General features: G+C 44.0%; 5 protein-coding genes across 21 annotated transcripts; 4 read left to right on the forward strand and 1 right to left on the reverse strand.

Moving 5' to 3' along the window:
• The first annotated feature begins 202 nt into the window (after nucleotides 1-202).
• On the forward strand, nucleotides 203-3,480 carry LOC4342550 (heat stress transcription factor A-2b-like). The gene is made up of 2 exons (NM_001403026.1): nucleotides 203-1,035; nucleotides 2,359-3,480. Exons 1-2 carry the CDS (start codon nucleotides 703-705, stop codon nucleotides 3,142-3,144), a joined length of 1,119 nt encoding a protein of 372 aa, NP_001389955.1. The 5' UTR covers nucleotides 203-702; the 3' UTR covers nucleotides 3,145-3,480.
• A 790-nt stretch (nucleotides 3,481-4,270) lies between these two features.
• LOC4342551 (low molecular mass early light-inducible protein HV60, chloroplastic) lies at nucleotides 4,271-5,489 on the forward strand. Its single transcript, XM_015789635.3, has 2 exons — nucleotides 4,271-4,754; nucleotides 4,835-5,489. Exons 1-2 carry the CDS (start codon nucleotides 4,602-4,604, stop codon nucleotides 5,282-5,284), a joined length of 603 nt encoding a protein of 200 aa, XP_015645121.1. The 5' UTR covers nucleotides 4,271-4,601; the 3' UTR covers nucleotides 5,285-5,489.
• Nucleotides 5,490-6,787: 1,298 nt separating this feature from the next.
• Nucleotides 6,788-7,898, forward strand: LOC4342552 (low molecular mass early light-inducible protein HV60, chloroplastic). The gene is made up of 2 exons (XM_015789636.3): nucleotides 6,788-7,183; nucleotides 7,279-7,898. The coding sequence occupies exons 1-2, from the start codon at nucleotides 7,049-7,051 to the stop codon at nucleotides 7,720-7,722; spliced, it is 579 nt and encodes a 192-aa protein (XP_015645122.1). The 5' UTR covers nucleotides 6,788-7,048; the 3' UTR covers nucleotides 7,723-7,898.
• Nucleotides 7,899-12,021: 4,123 nt separating this feature from the next.
• Nucleotides 12,022-17,100, reverse strand: LOC4342553 (ruvB-like protein 1). Its single transcript, XM_015792047.2, has 12 exons — nucleotides 16,821-17,100; nucleotides 16,486-16,674; nucleotides 15,308-15,439; nucleotides 14,995-15,144; nucleotides 14,535-14,690; nucleotides 13,761-13,895; nucleotides 13,585-13,650; nucleotides 13,254-13,360; nucleotides 13,023-13,122; nucleotides 12,854-12,945; nucleotides 12,565-12,634; nucleotides 12,022-12,412 (listed from the first exon to the last, which is right to left on the reverse strand). The coding sequence occupies exons 1-12, from the start codon at nucleotides 16,899-16,901 to the stop codon at nucleotides 12,323-12,325; spliced, it is 1,368 nt and encodes a 455-aa protein (XP_015647533.1). The 5' UTR covers nucleotides 16,902-17,100; the 3' UTR covers nucleotides 12,022-12,322.
• A 136-nt stretch (nucleotides 17,101-17,236) lies between these two features.
• On the forward strand, nucleotides 17,237-23,370 carry LOC4342554 (pentatricopeptide repeat-containing protein At4g20740). 17 transcript variants are annotated; one of them, XM_066312445.1, is made up of 6 exons: nucleotides 17,237-19,481; nucleotides 20,865-21,023; nucleotides 21,119-21,247; nucleotides 21,364-21,392; nucleotides 22,062-22,136; nucleotides 22,231-22,472. In XM_066312445.1, the coding sequence occupies exon 1, from the start codon at nucleotides 17,269-17,271 to the stop codon at nucleotides 19,450-19,452; it is 2,184 nt and encodes a 727-aa protein (XP_066168542.1). In that variant the 5' UTR covers nucleotides 17,237-17,268; the 3' UTR covers nucleotides 19,453-19,481; nucleotides 20,865-21,023; nucleotides 21,119-21,247; nucleotides 21,364-21,392; nucleotides 22,062-22,136; nucleotides 22,231-22,472. The 17 variants fall into 17 exon arrangements, with proteins under 17 accessions (XP_066168542.1, XP_066168549.1, XP_066168550.1 ...); XM_066312452.1 differs by having other exon boundaries at nucleotides 22,240-22,472; XM_066312453.1 differs by having other exon boundaries at nucleotides 22,262-22,472.
• Nucleotides 23,371-24,242: the final 872 nt, after the last annotated feature.

The following is a 24,242-nucleotide window of genomic DNA, read 5'->3' on the forward strand; positions in this document are numbered from 1 at the left end:
ACGAGCTACTGTTTGAGCGTTGGTTTTGGATCGGACGGTGCACAACCCATCCATTTCCTGTGCCAGCATATCCCCCTCCTGATCGATTCGGATTCCTCCAGCTACCGACACGCCGACACTTGTCACCCACACAAGGCCCATGTGCGGCCCAACTAGGCCCACCCTTCCGACACGTGTCCCTCCCCCACCCTCACCGACCGGCAGTAGCATTCACCTTCTCCGCCCTCCCCCCTCCGCCGCCTCCGCCGCTCCCCCACCTTCCAGAACCTTCCTTTCCCGAAATAGCCACCCCTACCCTACCCTACCCTACCCACCCCCGCCAAGATCCCCGCCGCCGGCGAGCTCGAGCCCTTGGTGGTGCTCCGGCGGGCGTTGTCGCGGTCGGATCAGCTGCTGCTGGTGCTGGTGATGCCGCTCTCTCTTTCTTGCGTGTACTTCCGGGTGGGAGGTTGATGGCGATGGTGAGGTGTTCTTTGGCGCGGTTGCCCTCGCCCCCACTCTTATCTCCTCTCCTCGCCCATGCTACCTACCTTCCTCCCCCGCCGGAGCTGCTCTGCTGCTCGTACTAGCGTGGGAGCTGCCTCTTCTTGTTGAGCCATTTCTTGCCTACAAGGACAGGGTGCCTCGCCGTCGCCATTGCCGGCGTCGGAGCCGGACAAGGAGGTTCAGTGTACTGTACCGTGGTTTTGGGCCTTCTGAGCTATGGATGATCCAATGCTGAATGCGGTGAAGGAGGAGGAGAGCCACGGGGACGGAGGAGGGTTGGAGGTGGTGGCGGGAGAGGATGGGGCGGCGGCGGTGGCGGCGGGGGTGGCGCCGAGGCCGATGGAGGGGCTGCACGACGCCGGGCCGCCGCCGTTCCTGACCAAGACGTACGACATGGTGGACGACGCCGGCACCGACGCCGCCGTGTCGTGGAGCGCGACGAGCAACAGCTTCGTGGTGTGGGATCCCCACGCCTTCGCCACCGTCTTGCTCCCCAGGTTCTTCAAGCACAACAACTTCTCCAGCTTCGTCAGGCAGCTCAACACCTATGTAAGCCCATAGCCACAGCTCCCTCCCCCTCCCTCTATATTTTGTCCTGCAATGCACTTGTTTGCAACCTGGTTCAGTTCTTGATGTTTCGCCGCTAGCGCCGATGAATGTAGCTGAAATTGTTCTTGTTCTTGGTTGTTGGAACAACCCCCACAATTGCAGTATAAACTATATGTTGTGGAGTAATAAGTTGGTGTAACCATCCAAATTGAATTGTCATTTGTGGTCATTCAAAGTTTAACAGAGGAAATTAGTTAGGCATTTAAGGTTGCCGGGTTCTTTTCAGTTGTTATGGTTGAATAGTAGGGATCTCAGATCTTTTTTGGTGATAAGGATATTTAATCTCTGGGAAACACTTACTATGTCTCATGATATTTCATCAGAGAAGCGAACTAACTTACACAAGCGCATATAAACATCTATTTAGAGTTTTTGTTTTTAAAAGCACAAAGAAATCCTAGATTTGACATACTTCTGTGGAATAACAAGCAACGTATGGACAAATGATAGTTGAATGGCAGTTGTCCTAGATCTGAAAATTTGGACTTTTCTCATTTTTGTTGGGCCACTGTCATAATTGTAAGAAAAAGGCTGTTAACAGAAACAAAAGTCGCTCAGGGGAAATGATTCGATGTTTGTTTGGATGGATGCAGCATTGCCCTACCTGCATGTGCTGTAGTACTGTATTTCAGGTCTTCATATCTGGACTCCATTTCCCAAAGTAATGGAGATCCATTTTCATGCTGTGCCTGGTGTCCCCATCCTTTGAACCTTTTTTTTGGGCATGTTACGGTTGTGTACCAACATCTTTTATGCTATGCGTCACCGTCAACTACTTGAACTTCATATAAGCATCACGTTGGGCTATTTTTAAATAGTGTAAATAAGATCAATATGTTTATGTTTTTTAATAAATATCCTCAATTCTTATGCTAGAGTTGATAGTTAACTTGTGCCCTCTGGAATGGGGCAACAGATGACTGAATTTGTAATTTGCCCCAACTTATGAAATCGATGAAGATTGAAGGAGAAACTTGATGAATTTAGTGCAGAAAGAACTGAAAACTGCACAAACTGAAACCTTGCAAATTGAACTGAAACGCATTCCAGAAAGGTACACAAAAGATACTTCTTGTAGCTTCATCTTTGTTGGTACTGCTGCAACTTGTGATCTTAACAAAAAAGCAAAAAAAAAAAAGTGAGAGAGAAGTATTAGTGTGTAATTCTCCCCCTACCAAGAAAGAAGTAGCATCCTGTTGCATACTTGTCTAAGATGTCTCTTGCAACTAACATTTCCCTGAAGAATTGTTTGTTTGTTTTCAGGGTTTCAGAAAGGTGGATCCTGATCGGTGGGAATTTGCAAATGAGAATTTTCTGCGGGGACAGAGACATCTTCTCAAGAACATCAAGCGTAGAAAACCACCTTCCCATACTGCTTCAAACCAGCAATCCCTTGGGCCATACCTTGAGGTGGGCCACTTTGGATATGATGCTGAGATAGACCGGCTGAAGAGAGACAAGCAATTATTGATGGCTGAGGTGGTGAAGCTAAGGCAGGAGCAGCAGAATACAAAGGCAAATCTGAAAGCCATGGAGGATAGGCTGCAAGGAACCGAGCAGAGGCAACAGCAGATGATGGCATTCTTGGCGCGTGTCATGAAAAATCCTGAGTTCTTAAAACAACTTATGTCCCAGAATGAGATGAGAAAGGAGCTCCAAGATGCCATTTCAAAGAAAAGAAGGCGTCGCATAGATCAGGGACCTGAAGTTGACGACGTCGGCACTAGCAGTAGCATAGAGCAAGAGTCACCGGCCTTGTTTGATCCCCAGGAGTCGGTGGAATTCCTCATCGATGGGATTCCCTCCGATCTTGAAAACTCAGCTATGGATGCTGGAGGTCTGGTGGAGCCACAGGATTTCGATGTCGGCGCCTCCGAACAGCAGCAGATCGGGCCCCAGGGGGAGTTGAACGACAATTTCTGGGAGGAGCTGCTGAACGAAGGGCTTGTTGGTGAGGAGAACGACAACCCGGTCGTCGAGGACGACATGAATGTGTTGTCGGAGAAGATGGGTTACCTCAACTCAAATGGCCCAACGGCTGGGGAATAGCTAATTTCATTCAAATTATACCACATTGCTGTCAGCTTTCGCCATGTGAATTTAACTGAATTTTAGTTGAATTTCTGCTTGCTACTGGCATGCCTCCCTCCCTGTGTTACTGACCGTAGTGATTTGTTCGTTGTTAGGCCATATAGCCTGCCAGTCATGTAAAATGAGTAAAGGTGTTGATGATCCACAAATGTTCTGTTCCGTGTTGTCAGATGGTCTGCCTGTATTTGTAGTCGTGCTTAGTGTGTGCAATGTTGTAATGATATCTAATATTAATCTGTACTTCTCGTAATGACATCTGATCTTAATCTGATTGCAGAAGTGCTTTGAATTGCATGAGAAAAGAGAGTATAGTTTCCATGAGGTGCATATATATGGTACTGAACTTTGATTTAAATAGGTTTAAACTTTTCAGATTTTGATCGGCAATTAGTCAAACTAAAAAGAGATTTCGAACTTAAAGACTATACCAATACATTCATATTTCAAAGTGAATCCATAACAGTTCAAAATTGTCACTATAAAATATTCATATTTTTAAAGAAATTGTATTGCTTCCGCTCCAAAATATAACAGTTCAATATTTGTTCCCAAACACAATAACTTTGGCATCTACTCCCTCATGTCAAACAATCACAAACTTCAGTAGTTCAATTATATATCTCTTCCTAGGCCATGTTTGCCACGACTCCGGATGCTAGATTTTGTAAAGCTGAGTATTCCTAGCTACAAAATCCATGAATTTGGATATGCGAATTTGTTGATAACATTTAAATGGATTGTTTTGTTCCTATTTTAGATGAAATATAAAATTTTATAACAATATAATTCAACATAAAAAATTTAAATGTAATATGTATATGGGATTTGGAGTTGTGCCAATTAATAGAACCTTAACCTCCATAAAAAAGCCCTAGAAGTCTCATTATCCTCTGAGACGAAAGAAATATAAATTTTACAATCAGCACAAATTTGATCACAAGTTCACAACCACATATCACCAATCACTGACACGTGGGCCCACAAACCGCCACCCTTTCCCGCGACTACTGGCGCGCGCCTTCTGGATTCTTCCTCAGCCCTTTTTGGCGGGAAGCCCACCCCACACCCCGACGATGCACGGTGCCCTGGACGTCCACGTCGACCGCCACCCGCAACCTCTGACCCCCTCGCCCTCCACGTCGCCGCCTCCCACTCCCCCCGCCGACGTGGCCGCTGCCGCCGCCACCACCACTCCCCGCCTCGCCGCGCGCCCCCGTGACCTCCTCCTCGATGATCCCCCCGCCTATTTATACTCGTCTCGCCACCCGCACCATCATCATCAGCAGCAGCAGCAACAGCAGCAGCAGAAAGAGTGATCTAGCTAGCTCGCCTGAGTTCTTTGCTTCTCCAGATCGATCGTTTCGCGCGCGTCTCCGCGTTCATCTGCTGTGTAATTTGAGTTATTATTAGCAACAATGGCGGTTGCTACCATGGCGCTGAGCTCCTCCTTCGCCGCCGCCGCCGCTGGTAGCGCGCCATGGCGTGGTGTCGTCGCCGCCGGCCGCGCCGCGGTTGGCTTCCCGCCTCGCCGTCGTGCTGCCGCGCTCGTCGTCAGGGCCCAGGCCGAGGTGAGCTGAGCGTTCTTGATTGGTTTCACTGTGTGTGTTCTGGTGATTTGCTTCGTGTGCTAACTTGGGGCGATCTGCAGCCGGAGGTGGAGCCGACGAAGGAGGAGGCGGCGACGTCGTCGTCACCGACTCCGACTCCGAGCCCCGCGGCGGCGGCGCCCAGGGCGAAGCCGGCGGCGAGCACGGGGCTGTGGGACGTGCTGGCGTTCAGCGGGCCGGCGCCGGAGCGGATCAACGGGCGGCTGGCGATGGTGGGGTTCGTGTCGGCGCTCGCCGTGGAGGCGTCGCGCGGCGGCGGGCTCCTGGAGCAGGCCGGCAGCGGGGGCGGGCTCGCGTGGTTCGCCGCCACCGCCGCCGTGCTCTCCGCGGCGTCGCTGGTGCCGCTGCTCCGCGGCGAGAGCGCGGAGGCGAGGAGCGGCGGCGTGATGAGCGCCGACGCTGAGCTCTGGAACGGCCGCTTCGCCATGCTCGGCCTCGTCGCGCTCGCCTTCACCGAGTTCCTCACCGGCTCGCCGCTCGTCAACGTCTAATTAATCAATTAAATTAAATTAAATTAATTAAGCTGCACTGTACACGTGTACGTACAATACATTCATGTACTTGCGTATGTACTGGGTAGCTAGCTAGGCCGGGTTGTGTGTGTGTATACACTGTAGCAAGTAGCAAGCTTGATAGTGCTTGGTGTACTACCTTGGAATTTGAGAAGGGATTCAAAATTTGGAACTCTTGCAAAAATTCTTGAGAAATTTGGATGTTCGACGCAGATCCATATCACATAGAGGGAACCACAACCATATTTATGGACACTATAATTTAAACTCCGGTGGATATATAAAAAGAAGTGTACATCGTCTCAATTATTAATAGGTTTGTACAGAGAAAATATGCATAATTAGAAAGAGATAAGTACACTTTCGACAGTTCTGACTGCTTACATGCAATTGTTTTCTTCTCTCCACTGCCTCCTCTCTTCTGTAGCCTCCACTCTTGCTAGTCTCTGTCCTCCTCCTCAGTACACTCCATTCATGCTTGTTCCTTCGTAACTACATATGTTCGTAACTACATATGTTGGTAAGCATATGTTTAACCACACCATATTTCACCGTTACTATATGAAATCTTATGTATGTGTACTACAAATAAAACTACCATTATTTCAGCCTTTTTTTTCATTTGTTAGATATAATATTGGCCATCTATATAAAAATAAAACATCGCATGAACAACTAATAAATTGCAACTTAAAATCACTACAAATTAATTATAACATTAATTAAATTTTTTACCATATAAATTAATTATGTCTATCTATTTTTTAAACCTAAATCGACTCTAAGTCATAGCACACAAACTACCTCCATTACCATTATCCTACTTAATAATAATATACTACATTATAAATATTTTATATTTATTAACTTCCTATGTTACTATTTTTGCATGCGACGTATAAAAATATAATGTAAAAACTAATATATACCTCTAATTTTCTCCGACATAATTAATAACAAATATTTACTATCACTAATATAAACCACATGAACTAATATTTTCTAAATCCTTCACCCTACAAATTTTTACTAATCAACTTACGTGTAATTTATTTCTTTTATCCACTGCCTCCTATCTTCTGTGGCTTCCTCTCCCCGTGGCTCCGACGCCTCGCCGCCCGCCCGACCCGCCACCCACCGCCAGGCTACCGCCTCCCCTGGCCATCCCTCTAAGCCGGCGAACTCCTCCCCTTCCCTCCCCCTCCCACCCCCACCCCACTCCGGGACCCTAACCCGTAGGGTGTCACTAGTGCCGGAGAAGAAGAGAAGGTCGCCGGAGTTGGAGAAGACCTGGAGCACGAATCTCAAAGCTCATCTGGTTGTCCAAAATCTGCAAGATTTGAGGATACAATTTCTATCGACAGGCGGTTAGCAAATCAGAAAAAAAAATACTGATTCCCGCGACTACTGGCGCACGCCATCTGGATTCTTCCTGAGCCCTTTTTTGGCGGGAACCCCACCCCGACGACGCACGGTGCCCTGGACGTCCACGTCGACAGCCACGCGCAACCTCTGACCCCCTCGCCCTCCACGTCGCCGCCTCCCCCTCCCCCGCCGACGTGGCCGCCGCCGCCGCCACTCCCCACCTCGCCGTCCTCCTCGATGATCCCCCGCCTATTTATACTCGTCTCGTCACCCGCATCATCATCAGCAGCAGAAAGAGTGATCTAGCATTCTAGCTTTGCTCGCCTGAGTTCTTTGCTTGTCCTCACTAGCGGTGTTTGACAGTTTGAGTTGTTAGCAATGGCGGCCGCTACCATGGCGCTGAGCAGCTCCTTCGCCGCCGTCGCAGCCGCCGCTGGTGGCGCGCCATGGCGCGCCGCGGTACGCTTCCCGCCTCGCCGGCGTGTTGCGCTCGTCGTCAGGGCCCAGGCCGAGGTGAGCTGAGCGTTCTTGATTGGTTTCACTGTGCGTGTTCTCTGGTGATTTGCTTCGCGTGCTAACTTGGGGCGACGTCGTCGTTCGATCTGCAGCCGGAGGTGGAGCCGACGAAGGAGGAGACGGCTACGTCGTCGTCACCGACTCCGAGCCCCGCGGCGGCGGCGCCCAGGGCGAAGCCGGCGGCGAGCACGGGGCTGTGGGACGTGCTGGCGTTCAGCGGGCCGGCGCCGGAGCGGATCAACGGGCGGCTGGCGATGGTGGGGTTCGTGTCGGCGCTCGCCGTGGAGGCGTCGCGGGGCGGCGGGCTCCTGGAGCAGGCCGGCAGCGGGGACGGGCTCGCGTGGTTCGCCGCCACCGCCACCGTGCTCTCCGCGGCGTCGCTGGTGCCGCTGCTCCGCGGCGAGAGCGCGGAGGCGAGGAGCGGCGGCGTGATGAGCGCCGACGCCGAGCTCTGGAACGGCCGCTTCGCCATGCTCGGCCTCGTCGCCCTCGCCTTCACCGAGTTCCTCACCGGCTCGCCCTTCGTCAACGTCTAATTAATCAATTCAATTAAATTAATTAAGCTGTGTACAAGTACAGTATGTATATACTGGGTAGCTAGCTAGGGTTGTGTTTGTGTGTGTATACATTGTAGCAAGTAGCAAGCTTATAGTGCTTGGTGTACTACCTTGGAATTTGAGAAGGGATTAAAATTTTAGAACTCTTACAAAAATTGGTGAGAAATTTGGATGTTCAGCACAGATCCATATCACATAGGGGGAACCACATGCAGTGGTAACCATATCTATGGACACTATGATTTGAACTCTAGTGGATATATATATATAGAGAGAGAGAAGTGCGCACCATCTCAATTATTAATGGGTTGTTCAGAGAAAATATGCATATTTAGAAAGAGACGAGGACACTTTCGGCGCGTCTGACTGCTTACGTGCAATTATTTTCTTCTCTCCACTGCCTCCTCTCTTATGCGGCTTCCTCTCCTCCTCAATGCACTCCGTTCTTTCTCTTTCTCTACTACTCAGTATTGTTAGTGAGGACCATCTCCTCTCCTTTCCTTTTATAAAACGGCAACATTGGATTTGTATGAAGAGAGTGGTTATTACGAGCTGAGTAATGGTGGCCGACATGAAATGACGGCACTAACGAAAATGATAAAAGAGTGCACAGAGGTATTTCACCCTGTGCAAAAAGAAAGAGATGGAAATAGTAGAGGGAAAGAGTGGTCATGTTACTCAAAAAAAAAGGTGTGATTGCATGGTTCAGGTGAGGCCGGTGTTGTCCTCGAGATATAAGAGCATGAGTGGAGGTGTTGGTGGCGTCGGTCTCGCACTTCCAAATAGCGATACCGTAGCCATCCTTAGCACCAACAAAAAAAATTCGCAAGACCCACAACTAAAGCCGGTAACGTGCTTTGAAAGAGTGATACCAACGATGTTTTCGCACTTTGAGTGTGCGATACCGCGGGCCCACTCTCCAATCTCCGTGCTCCTCGGTCTCGCGCATCGGGAGTGCAACACTGATACGGTATCGCGCTCTACGCGTGTGATACCGCAGGCCCACCCACCTCCCTCTGTGTCCCGGTAATGCGACAACGTGGATCCCAAAACTCTCTCGGTCTCGCGCTGCGAAACTATGAGACCGTTGGGCCCACCCGCCATACTACCCTCCCAAATCGCCAGAACGGGTCAGTTTTTCCACGTGGCGCTCTCGCTCTACGAAAGAGCGATACCGCAACGATCTCGCTTTTCCCACACACGATACCGCCAACTCAAATGCACCCTCGCTGATTGATAGAGCGATATCGTGGCGCTATCGCACTTTCCCGTTGCGAACCTCGGTATCGCTCTTCCATCCTGCAATACCGATGGTATATTTGTGCAAATGATTCGCCATCCGGTATATTTTTGAAAAAGAAAACGATGAACAGTATATTTTCAAATTTTTTTTCTGCAAACTAACAGCTAAGATAAACAAATTTCAAATGACACTACTTAGGCTTGCATCTTTGCCTTCGTTTTCTTCTAGAGCACAATACTTCCATGGACCTTTTTCTTTAAAAAAAAATTCAAACCTTCTATGGCTCCAAGAAATTAATTTTTATCTAAACGCTATAAGTTTCATGAAAAAATGGAAATAAAGAAGGTAGACTGTAGTTAGTCAGTTATAAGATGTTACGCTCATGAAAGGGCATATAGTCTAGTGGTTGCAGTGACCTGAGTAGCACCATAAGATCCTGAGTTCAAAGCTCCATAGGAGCGAATTTCAGATTGGGTTATAGATTGGGTTATTTGAAGGCTAAGTTTCCTGCTTAATAGGCTAAGTTCCTGATTTAAAAAGGCTGCATATATATATCCGGTTGGTTTACACTATGTGTAAAGCAGCAAAGCCCTGCGATTAATTAGTCTAATTATATACAAGGTGATTCCCCACGCTTTGCTGTGGGAATTACTAAGTAATTTTTAATATATATTTTTTCGTTACAATCAAGCTAGGGGCAAAAAGAAAACAAATGAAATATCAGGGCTTATCAATATTTATCATGAAACAGACAAATGAAACCCACACTTTAATGTGTAACATATATATATATATATATATATATATATATATATATATATATATATATATATATATATATATATATATATATATATCCGGCTGGTTGTATATATATAACTATGTGTAATGCAGCAAAGCCCTGTGATTAATTAGTCTAATTATATACAAGGTGATTCCCCACGCTTTGCTGTGGGAATTACTAAGTAATTTTTAATATATATTTTTTCGTTACAATCAAGCTAGGGGCAAAAAGAAAACAAATGAAATATCAGGGCTTATCAGTATTTATCATGAAACAGACAAATGAAACCCACACTTTAATGTGTAACATATTGATAAGTTTATGTTAAATATTATAAAATGGTAGATAGATTTGTAAAAATATTGTGAAAATGATGTGATGTGTGATTATTGGATATGTTTGCATGTTGATTTGTAGAATTAAATAGATTATAAATGATGTTGCATGTTTTCACGAGGTTGAATATATAATTATTGCTAGTGGGTGATGATATAGCATGGTTGTATGTTAAGCTTTACAGTTAGTGGGTTGTAACTTTATAGAAGTATAAATAAGATGACTTGTTTATACTCCCTCCAACCAAAAGTTTATAGCATATTTCTTGTTTCACCAAGACCAAATAAAAAATTAACTCATTCTATATATAACAAAGAAAAAAAATATGCATTCATGCAACCAGTGTTAAGATGCTAATTTAGCACTTCATTCAAATCTTATATGCATATGGAGACTACAAATATGCATATCTCATTTTCTTTTCAGAAAATAAATAAGCTTTAAGACTTTTGGGTGAAAGGAGCAACAAAAAAACTTTTACAAGAGTTTTAGACACTTAAATTGAAAAACAGTAAAAGATCTCATATATAACATTCCATCGTTATAAAGAGACCCCAGTTTTACACCCTAGTAGCTTAGGTTATCATAATCAAGTTAGTAGCATGCACGGCTGGTATTTGAATCTCCTGAAGATGAATATAAAGATAAATATTAAATGTTTCACGTAAAATGAGGTGGTAATAACGTGTGATTAATTGAGTTTTAATTATTATAAACTTGAAAAATGGAATAATCTGATATTTCAGAGAAACTTTTATATAGAAAGTTTTCAGACGAAATACACCGTTTAGTAGTTTGAAAAACGTGCCACGAGTATCTAAAATTTTATCCTATGCTTCTAGAAGAAACGAACAGGGCAGCTAAAGAAAAAAATGATGGAACAAAACGCCAAACGGTCACTAACATTGCTGTTTTCCCGTCTCATCTCGAATTGTCGTTCTTGCATGCTGAAAATGCTGCCACTTTGTTGGCCATGGAGATGGAGGCTGCTAACTAGCCACGCCGGGGGGCTGCCTGACCTCTTCACGGTGGCCTCGATGTCCACGTTGAGTATCCAATGAGCAATGACCCCAATCACCCAAGCTAGGCTCTATGGGCAGTTTTGGTTTGAAGCTTGTCATAATTTTGTTTCTTTAAAGATGATGGATAGAAATGAGATCTTCAAACTCATTTTGGTTTAAAGCACGTCATAATTTTGGTTGTGTCGCGAAGCGAGCGTAGCTCAATGGGCTATGTTCTTTTTTTTTAAATCTATCCACTCTAATTTAGTTTAAGTTCTAAACTTAGCACATATACTTGTATTTAGTGATAGATGTTAATTATAGTGTGTACGTTTATATGGTCAGTTTGAACAATTTTTTTTTAAAAAAGAATAGTTGTGTCAAATCTTAAGCAAACTTTTAGGTAGATTTGCCCCCAACTTCATAGTCATTCCAATCGAAATGACTAGTCTATGAAGTACAAGAACTGGCAAAAAAAATAAAATAGCCCGATGCGGCGTGACTGACCCAGCCTCACTCCACGTCGCTGGACACCACGTACGATAGTTGATTGTTCATTTGTTCTATCAACGATAGCTCGGTAAAATCGTATTACCACCACGACCAATAATTTGCACAAAACAATAATTTGAATTTCGATCGTTATTTCTGTTTAGAAACAACGACCATTATTGGCTTAAATACAAAACATTAGTAGACTCCACTCTATTATAAATCTTGTGATACAACTCTGATGCTACATAATCATATTACTTAGAAAATGTCATGAATAAGTGAAACCACTGTGTAGCTAGCCGTGATCAAGATAGGTAGTACCAGAGGGCATGACGCTATTCTGGGTATTGATATTTGATAAATATGCAGCGTCTCCTCACAATTCAAGTTTGAGAGCATTTCCCTCTATATGAACTGAATGATCAAGAACCGACATGAAAATGCTCATTAGATAAAACAGTATCAAACTACTGGTTAGCATGGACAATTAAGAAACACGATAATTCCATAGGAGATCTACTCAGCAAACAGTAGTTTGAACAAGCAATACTTCGAAAATGCTGCTATTCTCTAGAGGCTGCCTACAGTGCAGGGGTACATTGTTCAGTTTCTACATTTCTGCAAAAATCAATCAAGTGTGCTCCTGAAAGAGTCTTCGCACCTGTGTACAGCATGAATAGGGACAAATTCTCGAGTTTATCGTCATACTGCAAGAGAAATTTAAGTAATGTATCTTCCTTGCTGCTCCTGAAGGAGACGAGCCGATGATTTAGCGTCCAAATACAGAGCACTGACTTCCTCAAGATCGGCCTGATTAAAAACAAGGTCATGGGTTCAGCATACATAAAACTTGCAAGAACAATATCAGGCTAACAAGTGAATGTAGCAGCCAGCCATAGCCCATACGGCAAAAAAGACAACAAGAGGACGTTACAATATCCTGCTGGAATTTCAACACATACCTTGCTGATCTTCTCTCTCCCATTAGCCTTTGCAACTACACTGGCGGGTGATAGCAACTGAATAGCATGCCTACATGAGATTCAACATGTGTTACAATCGTTCATCTTCGCTAGCTGCCTCAGTAAGATGAGCTTGGTGGTTATAAAACTAAAACTACAAAATTTAAAATGCTTATAGAACACCGAAAGTGGGAAATAAGATCAGTCCACTTAACATAACTCCCTACTGCATAATTTCCATCTTAACTCTCTTTCTCAAACCTGTCGGTGTAACAACCAAGAATCGTACCTCAAAGATGTCTGTTGTCCAATCTCTCCTAAAAATGCGAGACTTTCTTCATCAATGTCAATCTCTTCCACCTGCGCTCTAATAGCAAGTATCTGTAGAGGACAATGAGCAAAGATCAAACACATTTCTAAACAGGAAAGCCTAAGTGATATAAGATCCAAAATCAAACCTGGATCATCTCAGTGGGACCATATGTTTCTGTTCGAATAATCACCAATCTGTCTAGAAGATCAACTGGTATACCATGTGGACTTGTCATATCAGTTCCTCTGGACACAAGCATAACAAGACTTTGTAAACTTTAAGGAGCATATGGTAATAAACAAACTGACAAACACATGATTAGTCTGGTATTATAATGTAGCGCAGAGTGCTTCGACTGGTAAATCAAACTGTTTACCTTACGTTACATATTCCTCTGTTCGTAGCAAGTATCACAATTGGTGATAATGGGCTCTCCAAAGCACGATTAAGATAAGAGAAGCATTCAATGTCTAACATGTGGACCTGCGATTAAAGTTCCTCACAAGTAACTAAATCAAACCACATCAAGATTTATACCATATAGTAGAGAAATAGCATGGCAGTATGGCACTGCCCCACAAGGACAACCCACTGTATGTTTGACAACAGACAAACACACCCTCATTTGTATTTATACCTTCTGACTCCAAAATGAGCCACTGAGAAAATTTCCAATCATAATTCGTAAGGATGAAATAATAAGATACCTCGTCAATGAACAGAACACCAGGTACAAGCTCAGCAATTCCTTCATCAATATATCTGTTAACCACCTAGCAACATACAGTATAGATGTTAAAGATCATATGCCAATCCTGACATGTTTATTAAATGTGGTCCACTTTTAAAAGCAGCAGTGCTGCTACATGGGAAATTTGAATACCTTATTGATTTCTTGTCGTAGCTTCTCAGTGATTTCAGTTTTCCGTGGCTTCATCATCTGTCCCATAAGGGACAAAATATCTTGGCCTCCTTGTGGTTGAGCATTTGCAGCATCAAGGTCATGAAGCGTAACATCCTGTACAAAATTGATAACTGAAGTTTCAGCTCTTTAACTAACATCCATATAACTTGAGAATCATAAACAGAGAGCCTGTATATAACACACTAATGCTGTATAAGGGAACCCATTTTTTTATGCCGGTAGACAGGAATATAACAGTTGAGGGATAAAATAGAAGATAAAAAGGACAAATCTTCCAGTGGGACCTAATTAATCAAACATAATGAACTCCAAGGGTTATAATAATGTAGACTGATGGTCATGAATTTATTATTTAGTAGTGTTTGATTTGTGAACTGTATAAACCATTTATCAAGGGAGGTGTATTTACAAATGTGGATAGAAAAGGGATTAAGACCAATCCTTTTGGCTTTGGTAGGGCGGTTAGTTCAATATCACCTACAGGCCTGAAAGAGTTGGTTCTAATCTGGTAATCCATATCTATTCAGACAAGGTGTGATGGTAACAAAATGTCCCATAGCTGACAGCTCTACTTTCAATCTTCAAGGCATGAATATTTGACACTATACTTCAAATTTGTAAAACACGATCCATTCATTTCTTTAATTATCACCAACATAAATTCATAGATAGTACAATGCAAAAAAGACTTGCCTGTGCAAAAATCTTTTAGGCTAAAATTCACCAAATTACCTGCACTATTTCCTTCTTCTTATGGACCTCCCCTTTGGGGATTGGAACATACTCCTCAGCTTCAAGATCGTATTCTGTAGCAAAAGCATCACATCTACCAACTCTTTTGACCGCACCACTATTAGCTTCAATGTATATAACATCACCCACTGACACCTGCATCCCATGTATCACTGATGTAATGAAACAACTAGTGCAAAAAATGGAAGTAACAGAAGTGAATCTCAGTATCAAGGCATCTAATCAGCTTCACGATGACAAGTTATGAATTTCCAATCATGCAATTTTTTTTTTACAATTAACATTCTCCAAAGTTTACTTTATAGATTAAATATTCACAACAAGACATTCTTCTGAATAAGAAATGAACAATCATCCAACTATTACTAAAATTTCAAAAAATGCACTTAGTGTATTCTAAAATATCCAGCACAAGATAGGAGGGCGAGGAGCAGGATACCTTTTCCTTTATTAAAGCATCATAAATTGTAGGATCTAGCTTCAGTTGCTTAGTCCCTTTTACAGTCTTCAGACCTATGATTACATGGCTAATGCTTTTTCCATATCCACCTGTTGTACTCTCAGCCTCTTCTGGGGAAAGTTCAGTAACCTAAAAGGCAATGAAGCACAAATATATATTATTTTAGAAACAGACAGTGAGAATATCATATCAGTTATAAATGTGCTAATATCAAGAGAAAATGAAATAATGCACAAATTCAAGAACAATATCTTAGTGCAAACTTAAAAATTAGCATATATGGTGTGCTTACCTCTCCTTCGTAGACCTCTTTATTTTCTTTTATACGCAAACCTATAGCTCTACGGAAATTCTCCATTAGCACCTCAGTTTTCTTGACCTCTGAGGAATACACTTCTGATCCTACCATAGGACAGAAAGGGACCTGTATAGTAAAATAATAAGATAACACATAAGATATTCTCCATCAACATGAATGAAACATTGGAAGTTTTACCAAAAATGAAGCAGATGTAAGACATTGAACGAAAAATCTTATAGTTAACACAAAGAATTTCTCATATAGATTGTGAGGTATAAAGTAAAAAAATGTACAGGTATCTAATAAATTGACATCAAATTCCAGTGATCCACCATTAGCAGAATTATTTTCAAGGAAGGGAAACAAATATATTGAACCAGCAAGCAACAGAATCCAAGCCTAAAAGAAATGTTGAAAGCCAAAAACATAGAAAAAAACATGCTAAGTCGACCATTTCTTTAGAATAGCAATTTAGTTAGGTGAATCTGAAATTTAATCCAACCATCCTCCCAACAGTTGAACTAAAAAATAATAAGGCATAGGTTCTCAAATACCAGAAGCTCAATATGAATGCCTTTCTGGAGCTAGATGAGCCCTTATAAATGTAGAATTACTTGTTTACACTAGCTAATGAACAAAAAGGATTCAAACTTACAAAGAAATGGCTTATTATGAACAATTGTCCACGGTGCCCTTATTGCACTTAAACACGATTCATCAGTTTTTATTGGCCACATGCTTTAACTCCATTCAATCTTCAGTAAAGAGAACTATGAAATAGAAGTAAGACCTCTTAAACTAAGTCTATGGTATGAAAGGCAGGAAACATAACCCCTCTATGTAGAAGTGAGGCTTGAACACACACATGTATAATATGTTGTTGAAATGAGGCTTAAAACCAAGGTATTCACAACCTTGTGCGGCCACCATTTCACCACGCTGAGGGCCATCGCATCGACCTCTTGACGAGCGGAAGAGCAAAAATCCCCAAAAGGCAAAACACTTTGTACAAGCTTACGGTGAGCATATGTTGCTAATAACATGGCTTGTTCATTATGAAGCCTAAAATCTAACCTCCAAATTTATTTACAGCAGAGTGTACAAATCATCTAGAGCAGTGCTCAAAGGGTGTTCGAGAGGAGAATGAGGGAGTGGAGGCACCAACCAACCTTACTACCGAGCTCCTGGGAGATGCCGAGAGCGAGAGCCGTCTTGCCGGTGGCGGGCGGGCCGGCGAGAAGCAGCGCGCGCCCGGCCATCTTCTTCTGGCGAATCATGTCGACCACCAGCCCGGCAGCCTCCCTCGCCGCCCCCTGCCCCACGAACCCCGCCGCCAACCCTATCGCCGCCCCATTCGCCTGCTCGAGACCACCAAACCAAGCCAAGCCATGAGAAAATTTTCTCTAAAACCCTAGGAGAAAAACCTTTCCCCACTGCAGCAGCAGCAGCAGCAGCAGCAAGGTGGGGGAGAGAGCGGAGGAGCAGGAGAAGCGCGGGGACGCACGTCGAGGCCGAGGCCCTTTATGTGGGTGTGCGTCGCGATCCTCTGCTTCTTCGTCGTCGACTGCACCTCCTCGATCCTCATCGCCGCCGCCGCCGCCGCCGCCGCTTCCTGTCTCTCCGCCTCCCTCCCTCTCCCCCACCGCAACGACGGTGGCCGGCCGGTGGCGCAGCGACGCACGTGCGGAGCTACGAGCGAGCGGCGGCGCGGCGGCGACCTGGGCGGCGGCTGGTGAGCTGCGACTGCGAGCGAGCCACCGGCGTCGAGAGGGAAGCAGAGGAAGAAGAAGAAGAGGAGGGAGGGGGCCGCGCAATCTAGGGTTCTTTTTTCTTTTCGGGCCCACCTGGTTCGGCCCATTAAAGCCCATATAGGCCCACGACTTAGGACTTAACCCGGCCTGCTAATCCTACGCTATAGCCAGTGCAGCGAGTGATCTCATCTCAAACTCACCATGGCCTCGCCGCCGCCGGAGCGGGCGCCGGCGGCGGAGGCTCGCCGGCGCAGGACGACGGTGTACCACGGCCACCGCCGACCGTCTCCGCACCGCCCCACCGTCCGAGGCGGCGTATTCTCCGACCTCCGCGCCACCACCGCCGCCTCCTCCCAACCGAGGCCTCCCTCCTCCTCCTCCTCCTCCGCCCCATTCCGCCTCGCCGACTGGGACCCCTCCTCCTCCTCCTCCTCCACGCCTTCTCCTTCCGCCACCGCGGCCGCCCGCCGCCTCTCCCCGCTCGCGCGGTTCCTCCTCGACGCGCTCCACCGCCACCAGCGCTGGGGCCCGCCCGTCGTCGCGGAACTCACCAAGCTCCGCCGCGTGGCCCCCGAGCTCGTCGCCGAGGTCCTCAGCGCTCGCCCGCCGCCGCCCCCGCCGCTCGCGCTCCCGTTCTTCCTGTGGGCGGGACGGCAGAAGGGCTTCCGCCACTGCTTCCCGGCGTTCCACGCGCTCGCCTCGCTCCTCTCCGCCGCTGGGCTCCCCGCCGCGGCCGACCAGCTTCCCGACCTCATGCGAGCCCATGGCAAGCCGGTCTCGCATTCCCAGCTCAACCTCCTCGTCAGGCTCCACACCGGCGCGCGTCGCCCGCTCCGCGCGCTCCACGCCCTCCGCCGCTTCCGCCACGAGTTCTCCGTGCAGCCTGAGGTCCACGCCTGCAACCGCGTGCTGGGAGCGCTGGCTGCGGCTGGGCATGTTGATGATACCCTCAAGCTGTTCGACGAAATGTCGCACTGCAGTGTGCGGCCTATGCCGGTGACATTCGCGATCATGGTGCGTGCGCTGGCGCGGGCGGGGATGACGGATAAACTCCTGGAGATGATTGGGAGGATGCGGGCTGAGGTGTGCAGACCGGATGTGTTTGTGTACACCGCACTGGTGAAGACGATGGTTCGCTGGGGGCATATGGAGGGTTGCATCAGGGTTTGGGAGGAGATAAGAAGGGATCATGTGGATCCAGATACAATGGCTTACACCACAATGATAGCTGGGCTATGCAATGCGGGAATGGTGGAGAAGGCAGAAGAATTGTTTGGGGAGATGAGGAGGAAGGGTTTGCTGGTGGACAGGATGGTGTATGCGTCTCTCATTGATGGGTATGTCTCCACAGGAAGGGTCAGCGATGGTTGTAGAGTGTTGAAAGAGATGGTGGATGCTGGTTACCGTGCAGACCTGGGGATCTATAACACACTGATTGGCGGGCTATGTGAGATAGAGCGGGAGGATAAAGCACACAAGATGTTTCAGATTGTCGTTCAGGAGGATCTAATACCAAGCTCCGAGACTGTTTCACCATTGCTGGCTCGTTATGCCGATAAGGGCGAGATGGTTAAGTTTTTTGGATTGGTTGATAAACTAGTGGAGCTAAGCTTGCCTATAGTTGAAATTTTAGTGGACTTCCTGAAGCTCTTTGCATGCAAGAGTGGCAATGAATTGAAGGCTGTGGAAGTTTTTAATGCTTTCAGAAGAAGGGGGCATTATAGTGTTGGCATTTATAACATTCTCATTGAGAATCTGCTGAAGATCAAGGAGAGGAAGAAAGCACTTGTGTTGTTCGAGGAAATGCAAAGTTCAGATGACTGCAAGCCGGACTCATGTACATATAGCCATATGATCCCATGTTTTGTGGACGAAGGAAATATTGAAGAGGCTTGCTCGTGCTACAACTTGATGATGAAGGCAGTTTGGATACCAAGCATTTCAGCCTATTGTGCTCTTGTGAAAGGGTTGTGCAAAAAAGGAGAGATAAATGCAGCTATTTCACTTGTTAAGGATTGTCTTGGGAATGTGGAAAATGGGCCAATGGAATTCAAGTACACCTTGACTATTCTTGAAGCTTGCCAATCAAAAAGCCCAGAGAAGGTCATCAAAGTGGTGGACGAAATGATTGAGTTAGGTTATTCCATAGAAGAAATTATATATTCTGCTATTATTTATGGTTTCTGCAAGTATGCAAGTTCAACTGAGGCAAGAAAAGTACTATCTACCATGAGAGATCGCAATATTATTTCAGAAGCCAATTATATTGTTTATGAGGATATGTTGAATGAGCATTTGAAGAATGTCACTGCAGATTTGGTGATATCTGGATTGAAATTTTTGGATCTTGAATCTAAATTAAAATGGAGAAGCAGAGATGATTGAGAAATCTTTGTACAGTTGCTACATACTAGGTACAACCTGCTTCACTTCACTTGTGATTTGTGCTATTTAGATATTGTATTATGTGTTACCTCTTGTGAGTTGAACATTGCATTATGTAATAAATAGTCCTAAACACTTCTAGGGATCTCATAACCTGGTTATTCCATGGTATGTTTAGCTAGAGTTGATATCCATGGGCCTCTGGTTTGTACCAAATTATGGATAATTCATACTTCATACTGATCCTGATCATTTTTCTCAAGTATTTTTTTTAAGAAAACACAAATCTGGTATTCCACCAAAAAAGTCAACATGTGGGAGTGGACGTGGATGAGTTTGGGAACCCTTGTTGTGCTTATCCCTCCATAGATTTATCATGAGAAAATTTAATGATACTGTAGTATGTAGAACATAAGTATGTATGTTACTTGACAGACAGTTATTTGGAAAATTCATGCCTGCATAATGTTGTGTAAATTCATGCCTGCATAATGTTGTGGGCATATAGGAGATATTGAGTAACCAATGATGGTTCTCACAGACTCACACAGTCACACTAACGAATGGGCCTGATCACTTTACATTATTGGTGACATTATGCAGAGAAAGTAGGTAAAGGTAGAAGTATACAAGTTCTCTAATGAGCAACGACGGCACTACAGATGAATGAGCCTTACAGCATAGGTGTTTTTTGTTTACACAATTTGGAGGAACAAGCAGTGTATACAACCAGTTCCTTCTGAGTTTGTAGTTTGAGCAGGCCAACTTGGTCTGAGGCATGTTAGAACTTAGAAAGATGTGAGTTGCAAGCTGAGAAAATATGATTTGAGTACTGATTAGCTAACCTCAAGCAGCTTGGTTCTTGCCCTCCCATATCAAGTCCCGATGCTTAATAAAAACAGAGTGCATGGTTTCCTGCCGTTTAACATTCATTGTTTATTTATCTTCAATTTACGAGCTGGTGTTGAGAGCCTGAACTAATGGACTAATTTTGTGAGTCAACTCTTCCATGATATGTCCTCCGTTTTAGTATTTAGGATTCGACTGGACCATTTATGCAAACACACAACACTGACACCTATGTCCCCAGTTGGCCAGTCACTTGGTTAATGGTTACATAAATCCATGCACACCCTTGCTTGTAGCTAAGTATTATTTCATTTTACTTTTAAATTCAAGATTGCCAATCTTTTGTGTAATTGCTAATAGCAGTACTGTATTTTGACATAGCAGAGATAATTAAAGCAATTTTCATCGTTTTGTTTTATCATGTCTCAATATTTTATGCATGTATGGTAAATGGTAATGTGCCTTCATCCCTGTATCCTACTACATATGTTGTACCATTAGCAAGTTAAAGAAACACGCACACCAAAAAAAAAAAACTGACTCGGTCCCTATATATGGGCAAGTGGTACTCAAATGAAGTAGTATATCAGTCCCAACTTCTTTCAGGACGGTAATGATAGCGTTTCATTTTACTGGGGAGCTGATTCTTATCAGTGACATGACACTGTTGAATCTTTAAAGGGTGTGGAATCTGGATCGCTTCCTCTCTACATTCCTTTAAGGTACACACTACCAATCGTGCAATAGGATCTGCAAGTATTGTTATAATTAGGTATCTGCTCCTTATTACCATGTTAAACCTCAGTAACTTGATCAGGTTTCTTCTTCACAACCACCCCTGGAGAACTAGCTTCCTTAGATGAGGTGAAAAAGCCAATCCAGCCAACTGGTCGTACAAGTGAGATCCATCTGGTGCAGCCTGGAAGGTTGATGGCTTGATACAGAGGTAAACTAGCATTAATTCTTATAGTTAATCTTTTCAGCAGTACTCCGTTATTCTGTCATCTACCCTATAGTTCACCAACACAGTGTTACATTCATCATTCCTCATTGATCGGTCAGGATCGTCTCCCACAGATCCGATGCCCCAGGTCGCTCCCACCTCCCTCACGGCCTCACCCCATCAATCATGCGTCACAAAATGTGCTCTAGCGAGAGATCATTAGACTAGAATAGTTCATTTCGGTCATGGAACTGTACTTCACCTTCTATGTTACAGTGGTACTTTGATTATCAATTCCATTTGGTACTCATGCCGATCCAGATTTGGTGCTTATCATTTTCATTTGGTACTCATGCTTCAATAATTCTTGCTTTGATGAATTGTTGCTGATCCACATCTTTCATGATTAATGTAACATAGTCTGTAGTAGCAGTTTAAAACTGAATCAGTAGCAGTTTAAAATTGGAACCAAGCGCATTCTCCATGGGATGCCTTAAATGACTGATTAGTGCATGAAGTAGGCTTAAATTGCAGTCAAAATCAGTATAATGCGTTAGAAGCAGATGATTTCTAGATACTTTATTTAAGGCCACTATTACAGTTTAAACCATATAAACTAATAGGAAACCATTTGCTCTGAGTTGCCATGTCTTATAAGAATGCGTTGCTGTGAGATGCTCCGGAAAAAAAATCTTTAACCTTTCGGCATAATATATTTTTAACTGAAATACTTTACACATGCATTAGTTATGTCCTCTAAGATCATGAAATTCAGTTTATTACTGTCCATTTATGAATATTCCAACTATTTTGCCAGATGATGAAAAGCAGCTTGAGGTTTTGAATCTATGCAAGTTTGTTCTTACTGTTCTGATGGTACACCTTATTTCAGGTACCTAAAATTGTCCTTTTATTCAGTAGTCCTTTCATTAGGTCAATAAGCTCCTTTTTTGTGTTGCCACTGAGTGTCCTTCATTTGTTGTTAGAGACTACAGTCCGAAATTTCTGATTATTTAGGCAGTTAGAAGTCCCGAGCAGCGGCAACCGGGTCTCGCCCAGCCTCCGCTCCCAAGCTTTGAGATTTGAGAATCCCGGGTAGGGGCAGTGGAAGCCGAGGGTGCCACCATCCATAAATTTCTGTCTGTAAATTATCACACTTTTTAGGACTAAAACTTCGGTATTGTGAAGGAAAACAAGAAATGATATTTATTTTATGCCATTCTTTAAATTTTGGTATCTAATATGAAGCTTAAAAAACACGTGCGTGATGTATTTTAAATTGTATAATCTATATTATCATATATTGTTGTCATAGCGTTAGCACGAGCATATTACTAGTCTTAATAAATTCATGACATGATCTTCCCTCTTCTGAATATGTAGTTTTTCTTTCTTTCTTTCCTTTTCTTTTTTCTTACTTCAAGAGATAAATTGTAGGAGTCAGCATTACATTGCGTCTCGTCATCAATGATATGTATTCAACCCGTAGATGCGCATGTCTTGTGTTTTTGCAATCCTATTCCAAGTCGATCAATAACTGCCTAATAAGAAACCAATAGATAGGCCAATCATAGTGCTATTTAGCCATCGCTGTGATATAATTATAAATTATGCTTTCTTGTTGCTTGTCTGCTTTGCACTGCAATTAAGATGTCATTGTTGGAACAGAAACTTGTTTGCCGGGGCACACAATAATTTAGATATGAAAAAAAAAACATGTGTCTTGTCTTGTTCTTTGCAGTGTGATTTCATTTCAATTCGCCGACTATATATTTCCTGAAGCCAAGAGGGGCAATCAGGCGCATGCCAGACATGGGCATAACTGTTGGCATATGGCGTTAGGTATAACCGTTAATGCATCCTGACGCCGACGGGTTGCTGTGGATGTCTGTGTACATTCCTCTTGATTGTCACCAATTATTTTCCAGCATGGGGCGTCCTGATGTGTAAGTGGCTGCATTGATCGTTGATGCATGCATGGACTTTGTTTTGTAGTGTTGGATAAATTTAGGGGCTATCTATGCATTTGTTTTCTTCTGCATTTTTTTTCTTCTTTTTATGTTTGTGTAGGCCTTTATGGTTGGAACTTTGAAATGTTGTGATTTATGTTGATGTGTTTTGGAGCACCTTTCAGAATTATAGGAGCGGTGACTGACAGGTGACGAAGAAAGTACTTTAGGTTCAGGTGGATGAGATGAACTGACCTTAAATAGATATGTAGACCCCAGTGCATTTTCTCTCCTCGTAGTTTCATTTTTCTCATCGAGGCTATATTTGGAACACAGGAACTCCATGGAAATTTTGGGGGGAATTGCATATATCAGCTCATTTCCTATAGGAAAATGGGATCAAAACCTCACAAACACATCATTCTAGTGGGTGATCCATAGTAAGCTGAAGTTTTATGCTTCTGAAAATTGGTAGAAATGCGACATCGATGCATTCTCAATAAGAATTTCTCGATTTTATTAGTTTCCTTAGTATATTGAGTGTATGTTAAAAAGGAGCCACTTTTGCTTGTGTGCGTGGTAGAGTGTGTGCATATGTATTTGTCTTTCATGCAATGAAGAAATGAGGGGAAATGGCCAATATTGTCCTTGAAGTTCCATTCCAAGGTTAGTCTAGTCCTTAGCGTTTTTATATTATCCATACAAGTGTTTAATATTTATCATATGACCTAATATCGTCCTTAGGCCCACATAAATGACCACTTGCGCGTACCATATATCCTCCCATGCGAAAAATGATGATGAAATGAAGTAAATTGGACCCATCATATATAGATTTTGTATGGGAGATGATAATGTGATATAACCGTGGTGATTTCGATGGCGCAAAGGGTTATATTATGTGTCATGATAAATTTATCGGTTCATTTGGATAATATAAAAGGCTAGCGACTAAATTAACCTGAGCTGGGACATGCTATTCTCCCAAGAAAAAAAAAAGAGTCGATGACAATACACTATTTTACTGCAGATTGACAAGATATCAACGT

This window comes from Oryza sativa, chromosome 7 (assembly GCF_034140825.1).
Source record: "Oryza sativa Japonica Group chromosome 7, ASM3414082v1".
Lineage (NCBI taxonomy): Eukaryota > Viridiplantae > Streptophyta > Magnoliopsida > Poales > Poaceae > Oryza > Oryza sativa.